Source organism: Marmota marmota, unplaced genomic scaffold, assembly GCF_001458135.2.
Source record: "Marmota marmota marmota unplaced genomic scaffold, marMar, whole genome shotgun sequence".
NCBI lineage: Eukaryota > Metazoa > Chordata > Mammalia > Rodentia > Sciuridae > Marmota > Marmota marmota.
This window is the reverse complement of record NW_026000076.1, coordinates 118,080-128,796: the sequence shown is the minus strand read 5'-3', so window position 1 is coordinate 128,796 and position 10,717 is coordinate 118,080. Positions and strand designations below refer to the sequence as shown.

The following is a 10,717-nucleotide window of genomic DNA, read 5'->3' as shown; positions in this document are numbered from 1 at the left end:
ATATATTTTTATATATATATATATATACAGATTTGTATAGACTTTATGTTATTTACAAAATATCTCAGACGGGGAAGATTTAAATACTAGGAAGTTCAGTTAAAATTCAGAGATTAGCAAGTCATCATTAGCAAAAATACGGAAAATTAGACTGTTCATCAATTAGTGATGATGTTCAATACTAAAACAATTGCTATCATTAATTTACAAACCAAATTTTAAAAAGGTATGATTTAGGTTACTAATCTGTATTCATAACATCAGATACCTTCAGCATTTAAATGTATATTATATACTCAAAAAATAGCAGGTCATAAAAATATACCAAAAAATTTAAAAATAACAACCCAAAATAGAAATAACCACTTTAAAATATATTTTGAAGACGATTCATTTCCGCCAATTTAGGCAAACAGGTGTACAAATGATTTTACTCATTAAATAGGATTGCTCTGTAAATCAACTGCACCTGCATAATTAAATCTTTTTTATAAACATTTTTGATGAGCACTACACTAGAAAGAGATAAGATTTCTAATAAGATAAACACATCTTGAATTAGAGCTAAAGCTTTTATGCCATTGGTGCCTACAATTTGGTACAGAAATAACCAGACTACCTGTTGTCTATCTATTACCAGATTCAACACAATGATAATGTCCTTCCCTCCTCCTTGCAGGCTTTATGTGACCAGTAAAAAGAAATGTGTTGGTATATGAACACATCAATTTGAGCTATAAAGTGACTGAAATGAGTTGTTTTTTAAAGTGACTAGAGTATTTATCTAAATGAGTACTATATCTCAGAGATGAACCCTAATGAAATTATAAATTTATTCAACAAGGCCTTTGGATCCTTTTTGACTCATCCTCAGAATTTCCTTCATAGCCAGTTATAGCGCACTTACACAAGCATTAATTACCCTTTGTTTTAGCTTTATACTTATTTGATTTTTAACCCCATTTTATTATTCCTCTTATGCACAAAACTTGATTGTTCCTGCCTGCACTGAGAACACCCAAAAGAACAGGCTACAGTTCTGATAGTAATTACAAATGGAAGAAGAAAAACTATTTTGAACAATTGCAGCATTATTTTCCATAAAAATATATAAAGCTTCCCACAAAAGCAACTTTAAATGGTAAAGATTCAAAATTTCTTTAAAAAAAATTTAAGCACATGACATACTTTGTGTAACACAGATTTAAGATATAGCCTATTGTTCATGCAAGAGGGTAGCATGTTCATTCTGAAGCCAAACAGTAAACTGTTGGAATCATATACATATACTGAAATGTCACTACCTAAGAAATGTTACACTTGACTTCTTGTGATAATTGAGGCAGGTACACCAGGACCAATATGATTAAAGTACACTTTTAGAGACAACATTAGTTCTTCTATTAGAGCCATGTCAGAGTTCCTTTTCTTTCTTTCTTTTTTTTAAATTTGAGTCCCCAAAGAAGTGGTGCTAATTTTATATCCTGACAGGAAGAAAACTCTCAAAAGACTCTTTGCCTTTGCTAATGTGGCAATCAGGAGCTTTCTCCACTGGTGGTCATCCAGATCCCCCACTGCCAACTCTGCTTGAACAGGACTTGTCCTGGCAGAAGGCTCTTCTTCCATCTCCATGGGAAATCAGGATGCTTATGCATCACGTTGCTCTTCCACACCAAAGCACAAGGCTGCCACCTACAGAATCATTTAATCCATTCAGCACCACCCAGGGGGAGCAAGAATCAGCTGGAACAAATGCTGCTTTCTGCATATCTGACAAAGGAGCCCACTGGTGATCAGTCCATTTTGCCTGCATACACAGATTTAATTCTGTGTGTGTGAAATACATTGACGACTACTAAAACAGGAACACTGAGAGCAGGAACACACACTTTAGTTCTGGACACTTGAGTAACACTATGGTTTGGAAAGCATTACCAACATGACATTTTAGGCACAGTTTTTAACCATCTTCCTGCTTTATCACAAAGAGACAGACATCAAGCAGCAAATCTACTGGAAATAAAATGATCTTTCCAACTATTCTTAAGACAGCCTGTTCTTGAAGGCATAATTGCCCAAATGTTAAAATCATGATACATTTAACTTGGAAATGTCCAAATTAGTTTCTCCTTTCCCACTCCACCCATAAGTATGATCATTTGACTCTGGAAAAAAGAGCTAATCTACTGCTGATTAAAGCTCACTCCAGTGATTCTCCTTTCATTACCACTTATGTAAGTGAGAGGAACTAACCATCCATCGGTCATGAGAAAATGCAAAGGATAAATAGCCTTCTCCGGGACCACTCATTTCAACCATCACCGAATGGTCATGTTTTGTGAAGGACAAGAAGACACAGGCCTGCTCCTTCTCTGGGTCACAGCTCAAAGGACTTCTAATACAGAACTTCTTGTTCCCACAGTCTGAGGCACTGAACTAGAAAAATGACAGGAGGGAAAAAAATCTTAATTATTAAATAAGCAGTTCATTACCAATCACAGAGCAGATGCTACCTTAAAGTATGGGTTTTAATGAGAAAAAATTTTCATAATAAGAATTCAAACAAGGGAATAGAAGACACATCACAAATTGAAATGACTGAAACAGTAATTAGACTTTGAACTTTTAAACTTAATTTTAATTAAGATTGGAAAAACTTTATACTAGTTTGCCTGTAATGATACAAGAACATTAAAGTTTCTTCAATACACAAAATATTTCACATAAGTATGTTCTAGAGCAAAATTTCTGGTAAATTTTGAAACTTCTTAAGGAATATGTCCATGTTAGCAATCTTGTCTAACAAATATCCTCAGAAACAGCATTTTTAAAAGCAGACAAATCTTGGCAAGTTTTTATAGTTAGATCTTGAATACTGCTTTCAAAATTCAGATTCAAATAAGATACTAAATTTGTAAAACTGTAAAGTAATAGAAGAAAATAAGTTACCCTGATATGTAGCACCATTCAAATATTAATAATTTAGTGGGGAAAGGAAAAAACAAAGATCTACAATGATTTAACCCAGAGCTGCTTGGTATGCTATATAAAAGGAAGGGTCTAAAAAAAAGTCAATTCTATAGTTTGACAGACCAAATAAGTTGACCCTGATAGAATGGCTGTGAGTATATTTCAGAAGCAAGCTAAATATTAACTTTAGATAAGTAGGCTAAAACTGATCACAACGAAATGAAGAGACCAAGCCACTAGGAACTAAGAAACATGACTTTGATCTCTATTCCCTCCTTCACTCCATCACAGTAGCCAAAGGATTGATGCCCTTTACCTTCAACTGCACAAGAGGAAAACTAAAAAATCTAAATGAAACAGAACCAGAGGCTTCTTCTAGCACTAAAAATGCTAGAATTCTAACAATTCTTAAAGAACCTCCCTATAATTAGAGACAACATGCTTAGCACAAAGAAACAGTAAAAGCTCCTACAAGAGCTAATGCCTTTTATGAGTCCATGGAAAAACAAGAATATTGTCAGCAAATTCCTACTAGAAGCTCAAGTATAAACTCTTCATTCCCTTATAGCAGCTTTCAAGTAAGCATTAAGAGCACAGTGAGAGCTCTACAAATAACAGACATAACTGTTTACAATCAAAAAAGTGCCACTTGCATGATAACATCATCAAACATAATGTCATACACATATTTTAAAATGCAGAAGAGAAGAAAAACAAAATAAGACTAATCTTACATAGGAGTATTTACTTAGTCGTGACTACGTGAACAAAGAAATAAAGACAAAAGAAGGACAGAAAGAGAAAAGGGACTAATGTTTACTGAATATCTATTAAGTGCCAGGCACAGTTGGGAAACCTATATTCACTATTTTGTTCAATTCTTGCAGTGTATTAAAAGAGAGATATTATTGTTTCTGATCCTATAAGCGAAGAAACCGAGACAAAAAATTGAGTAATCCCTTGAAATATCCACAAAAACTAGGAAAGTCAGGGTTCAGGCCCCAAGCTTATTTTCTCAACTGTAACAACCTGCCTCAAATCACTCTCATTATATCCACTTCTGAAGTAAGCAGTCTAATTTATCAGAATTTCCTTCAGTAGAACACTTCTTCCTAATATTTCACATACCCTTTCTAAGATGTTTTCTCAATCATAATTCTTTTGAATCAGAGGGTCTAGATGAAATTCTAACTGATGAGTTGCAAGAAACTTTCTGGGGTTTGGCATATAGAAGTCCTCAGTACTCATTATGAAATAGGATATGAGTTATACTACCACTTCAAGAATCTCCCTCAAATCTTGTCTAAATTTAGTTTAAGATTCCTCTCTGTGTTTGACTCTGGACCACAAGGAAGGAAAGAAAGAAGGAAGGTAAGAAGGTAGGGAGGAAGGAAGGAAGGAAGGAAGGAACTTCCTCAAATTTATTTATTTATTTATTTATTTATTTATTGTGTGTGTTTATTTGTTTTTTTAAATATTTATTTTTTATTTTTTTAATGAAAATATATTCACTTGTTAGTATAGAGTACTTGTGAATATTATAACCACACTTTCATCATGCAGGGTGTCTTGCATTTCCTTTACTCCAACCTATAAATCATAATGTTGCCACGAAACTTCCTTCAGATTTCTACAGAGATTCCAAAAACTTGCTGCCACAACCCAGACCAGCTATTTCTCTGGGCACTTTGCCAAAAATAGAACCACAATTTCCAAGAAAATTTTTTTTTTCTATTGTATTTTTAATTGCATTTGGTGAAGATACAAAAATGTTACTTACTAGTTTGGTTAAACGGGAAACTGGAGTTGGTGTTGACAAAGGTGATACTGTGGCTTTAAGTGTTGTAAAAGGAAGTGCATCTGGTTGTGAAATTATCTGACTAGGAATCTTCACCCAGTAGATTTTATACTTCTCAACAACCGTGACTCTGAAATGCAGTACCAGTGAGATTAGATAAAACACTGATTATGGTCCATCATAATCAAATCAAAGCTTTAAAGGAAGAAAAGGTGGTGGTGGGGGGGTGACCTGGAACATACAACTCATCGGAGGCAAATCTCTGACTCTCTTCCACTCCATCACTAGATGAACTTGAATTACTGTTTCCTCCACTCTTCTCTGTTCTTGCTTATCTGTTCTGTGGACATGCTAACAGCACTCATGAGTGTCACACTCAAGGACTAACCTGCACAGATTTCTGCTCCTTGATAAATAAAGAACAAAGTACTACTCATTTCACAGTGTATCTCTCACATGCTTCCAAAGGGCATGAAGAGCGGCAGACAGTTACTACAGAGGCTGCAAAAGCAACCACCAACTCTCACCAGGGTCACACTCCTGTTCTCACATTCACCTAACACACAGGTGCAAAGCTTTGTTACTGTGTGCTGGGGGGTCTGTGGACAAAGTTGAGCAGAAAACAGAGACATGTCAGGTGAGCAATCTTTCCCTTGAAATATGCATATGCGACACCATTCTTCTTGTTTGTTTTTTGTTTTTTTAAAATAATTTTTTTTATTTTAATTTGTTATATATGACAGTGGAATGCATTACAATTCATGTTACACCTATAAAGCACAATTCTTTATATCTCTGTTTATATACAAAGTATATTCACACCACTCGTGTCTTCATACATGTACTTTATATAATGATGTCCATCATTCCACCATCATTTCTAACCCCATGCCCCCTCCTTTCCTTTCCCACCCCTCTGCCCTATCTAGAGTTTGTCTAATCCTCCCATGCTCCCGCTCTTAACCCCACTATGAGTCAGCTTCCTTATATCAGAGAAAATATTCGGCATTTGTTTTTTTGGGATGGGCTAACTTCACTTAGCATTATCTTCTCCAACTTCATCCATTTACCTTCAAATGCCATAATTTTATTCTCTTTTATTGCTGAGTAATATTTGTATATATACACCGCATTTTTTTAATCCATTCATCTACTGAAGGGCATCTGGGTTGGTTCCACAATTTAGCTATTGTGAATTGTGCTGTTATAAACACTGATGTGGCTGCGTCCCTGTAGGATTCTGTTTTTAAGTCCTTTGGGTATAGACCAAGGAGAGGGATAGCTGGATCAAATGGTGGTTCCATTCCCAGTTTTCCAAGAAATCTCCATACTGCTTTCCATATTGGCTGCACCAATTGGCAGCCCCACCAGCAGTATGTGAGTGTGCCTTTTCCCCCACATCCTCACCTACACTTATTGTTTGTATTCTTAATAGCTGCCATTCTATTTGTAGTGAAATTTAGAGTAGTTTTGATTTGCATTTCTCTAATTGCTAGAGATATTGAATATTTTTTCATGTATTTGTTGACTGATTGTATATTCTCTTCTGAGAAGTGTCTGTTCAGTTCCTTGGCCCATTTGTTGATTGGGTTATTTGGTTTTTTGGTGTTTAGATTTTTGAGTTCTTTATATACCCTGGAGATTAGTGCTCTATCTGATGTGTGAGTGGTAAAAATTTGTTCCCAAGCTGTAGGCCCTCTATTCACCTCACTGATTTTTTCTTTTGCTGAGAAGAAGCTTTTTAGTTTGAATCCATCCCATTTATTGATTCTTGATTTTAATTCTTGCACTATAGGAGTCTTATTAAGAAAGTTGGGTGGAAATTAGGGTCTACTTTTTCTTCTATTAGATCCATGATTTCTAGTTTAATTCCTAGGTCCTTGTTCCTCTTTGAGTTTAGTTTTGTGCATTTTGTTGGTTTAATTTCATTTTGTTGCATATGGATTTACAGTTTTCCCAGAACCATTTGTTGAAGAGGCTATCTTTTCTCCAATGCATGTTTTTGGCGCCTTTGTGTGACACCATTCTTTACATAACTCTATGACATTCCATTTCCACTTGTACACAGAAGTAAGAAAATAGATATTTTTATAATTCTGAGAAGCAATGCAGGGGTTTACTTTTCTAACTATCTAAACTACAAGTGGTATTGCTGCAAAAAGGTACTTTGCTTTTTGGTACCAGGGATTGAACTCTGGGGTGCTTAACCACTGAACTATATCCCCAGTCCTTTTCATTTTTTATTCTGAGACAAAGTCTTACTAAGTTGCTCAGGGCATTACTAAATTGCTGAGGCTGGCTTTGAACTTGTGATCCTCCTGCCTCAGCCTCCCAAACCACTGGGATTACAGGCATGTGCCACTGTACCCAGCAGGAGCATACATATTTTAGAAAGTGTTACTCCTTATATCATGTACACTCAAGTATTAACTGATGGCTCATATGAGTACTAAAGTAGTGCAATATGTCAATCACTCAACAAATGTCTACCATGTCTTAGACTAGATGCTAGGTATATACAGGTGAAATGAAACAACAAAGAAGAAAACAAACCATTGCATCAGTAAGATGGTATCATTACTATACCAAAACTCTCCTATAAAGGTGAAGGTCCAATAGCATAAAAAATAACACAAAATATAATTACTCAATTATATTGGCTAAAAGAGATGGAAACTCTTCTACTCACAAAAATTGTATGTGATTCGGGGCACTGCTTGGAGCATTCCAGTAGACTTTAATTTCTGTTTTTTTGGATGAACTTGTGTGACTCACAGCTGATCCCTGAAATAAAGTGGAAAGAACTATCATTCAATGAATACCTCAGCATAGCTGGAAATGCTATCATATTTCAAAGTAATCTATCACTGTATGACCAAGGCATTATGGTGAAGATGATTTTAATTAGAACAAGCACTAAGGTACACAATAAACGAATGTGGATTGGTTATATTAGAAATTAGCTCTGTAAATAAAATAATCATCCGAAATTTAAGAAAACTGAATGGTGTCACAAATATTGGGTGTGTTAATGCTTTATAAAGCTTGCTCATTATTTCATTTACATTATAAATTCATTCCTTCCATAAATAAAATGCAGATTACTCAAAAGAAAACTCCCTGCCTCCAAATACATAGCATGATAATTTAGTAATTTCTTTCTCTTAAACAATCTTGTTTCCTACTTTTTTTTTCCACCTAGCAAACCCCTACTCCTACTTTTAAAGCCTAGCTTAGAGATCAGCTCCTCCAAGAAGCTCCATATAAATTCCCTCCAGTCTGTAGGTGGCCCCTCTGGCATGCCTGCCATCACCCTGGATAAACTCTACCACACTATCTTACTTAGACATCTGTCCTATGTCCACATGCTCTCCTTTTGTGTCTTATCTCCTGTGTCCATTGGTTCTACTGATGTGTAAGGGTGTGGGTTCTTCAAGGAAAAATTAGAAGTCTCTTATTCATCACTTTATCCCTTGCAAGTTCCTGGTGCAACAAATGTTTATTAAATGAATGAAAAAAATTCTAAATTCTACCCTAAAATTCTATCTTCAATACTGAAAGCTTTCAAACATCAATATAAAATATGATATAAAATATCACAAACTGTAAGCTCTTCAAGCTGTTGCTGTATCTTTTCTAGGATGCTGATGTGTAAGTATATATCACAAGTTAAACGGGGGGAAGTCTGATCATTGTGAATCTACATAAATGTCTGCAATACATGGCTAAGGTCATCATGCAACCACCACCCCATCATGAAAAGACCCCAAGGAGAGGGATGGAAAACAACATGAACCTGGATATCTTCACAAGTCAGAAGCTGTGACATTTGACTGTCAATCAACGTGAAAGAGCCAACAGGAACACCACTCAAATCCTCAGCATTGCGAGCTTCTAGGAGGAAGCCTTTAAATGGTGGTCCTGACAAAGCAACTAAGAAACAGATTAAAAGATTTAGTAAGATTTAGTAAGACCCCAAAAAGGAATGTTTAGAGAAAGTGCAACCAGTTAGAATCAGGTACACATGTACAAAACAGCTCCTGAAGAGAAAACAGTAGAAATGGCCCTGCAGATAAAGAGTGTCTAAACTATGCAATGCAGGGCACTCACTTTGTGAGATACCAACAGCCATTTTTCCTCAAGTGGGAAAAGCAGGTGATAGTCACAAGGCAGTCGATAGGGCTAAGTGAGTATGGAAAAAGCTAGATAAAAGTAAAAATGTCTTTCTTTATTACAAACCCCTTGGAGTCTTTAATATTCTACTATGACAGGAGATTCTTGGGAGATATATTATATCTAATACACAGATATAAATAAAAATCAATCAATAATTTTTTCTCCATATACCCTTGTTGTTAAAGAGCACATATTAATAACTTTGCATGTTTATAGTTGCAGAAAATAGTTTGCAAAATGCTATAATCGATATATCTTCAACAGTTAGCCCACATTTTGCCCGAGGGACTGAGGAATCATAAGATTTCTGTCTTCAAGACAGAAAAATGTTCATTATATTTTAAACAAGATAAAAACAAACTCTAGGGCTGGGATTGTGGCTCAGTGGTAGGGTGCTTGCTTAGCACATGTGAGGCCCTGGGTTGGATTCTCAGCACCACATATAAATAAATAAAATAAAGGTCCACTGACAACTAAAACTATTTTTAAAAACTCTGTTTTCTTCTTCTACTGAGTTAATAGTAATATTAATAAATAAATACATTAACTAATGATTTAAAACTTCTTCAGAATAGGGAATAGATATACCACCTAAGTCATAGGGTCATCTGGAATACACAAAAAATGGGAAGACGAGAGTATCTTCTAACCAAGTGACTGAAGAGATTTAAAAGAATAATTCAAACCCAATAATAGTCAAGATGCATAGGACAGTAAAAACAGAGTGAAACCCAAGTGTAAATAATCATTCCCAGCACAGTACCTTCGACCTGATCTCCTGGTCTGAACGTCACCTGACTGACTGTGATGTGGTGAACAGGGTCAGCCTGTGGCCTGTGACCATGTTCAGGAATCATTCCATGGCACGACTGTGTCACTTTTCCACTGGGATAATTAGCCACAGAATTAATGCACAATAGAAATACGAAGGCACCAGGAGTAAATCCAGGAGCTGCCATCTTGAAAAGAAGATTACAAGCAAATCATTTTCAGATATAATTAAAATCTAAAAGCTTTTACAACACAGGACAGTAATTCTAGATAACCACTTACCTTCCATGTTCACTATCCCTATTCTCAAAATATGTACTACAAGGAATGTGTTTCGTGAAATGTGACCTGGATTTGAATCTCAGTGCTACCATATAACAGCTGAGACTTTGGGCCGATCATTTAAGCCTCGACTTCCTTACCTGAAAAATGAGGAAACTAAGACCCTCTTTTCAAAGTTGTTCAAATAAAATGAAGATACAACCTAAAGTCTCACAAGATAACAAATGATAGCTTTCATTAGTATGATGAGGATAATAAACTGGTCCAATAAAAACAAAGGTTTTATTTCACTTCATCTTAGAAAGCTAAAAGATCTCTCTCTTCTGGACCTAAACATCACCACTTGAAAAAAATCTCTGGTATGACTTCTCTCAACTTCCCATTAAACTAATCATGATGAAAAGATGGATTATTAATTTTCAATACTGAAAACTAAACAAAGCAGACAACCAAGTTCCAGAGACAATATTTCTAGGACCTATGGTTCCAGATATTGCTAAATTAAGAAACACAATGGTCAGCCCACACCATCTTCCTCTGACCAGCTGTGTCCTAGAAAACCAGCTGCTTTATGCCAGTTCCACCCTTTTCCAGCCCAGATCAGACACTGCAGCTCAGGAAGACACTCCGAACCTGAAAACCACAGCATTCAGCAAGCCTGGAGGAGCTGGGCAAGGACAAGTTCAGAGAGTTAAGACTGTGGATAGGCCGCAAACTGAA

At 35.7% G+C, this 10,717-nt stretch overlaps 1 protein-coding gene across 2 annotated transcripts in view; it reads right to left on the bottom strand.

Annotated features, from left to right (window-relative positions):
- Frrs1 (ferric chelate reductase 1) overlaps positions 1-10,717 on the bottom strand; it is a 51,967-nt gene that overhangs the window by 23,538 nt on the left and 17,712 nt on the right. For both annotated transcript variants that reach the window (XM_015500848.2, XM_048814391.1), the window contains exons 2-6: positions 9,708-9,903; positions 8,565-8,701; positions 7,458-7,552; positions 4,751-4,898; positions 2,254-2,436 (exon numbers count right to left, since the gene is read on the bottom strand). In XM_015500848.2, coding sequence (XP_015356334.1) covers positions 2,254-2,436; positions 4,751-4,898; positions 7,458-7,552; positions 8,565-8,701; positions 9,708-9,903 — 759 coding nt within the window. The remainder of the gene's footprint in view (positions 1-2,253; positions 2,437-4,750; positions 4,899-7,457; positions 7,553-8,564; positions 8,702-9,707; positions 9,904-10,717) is intronic.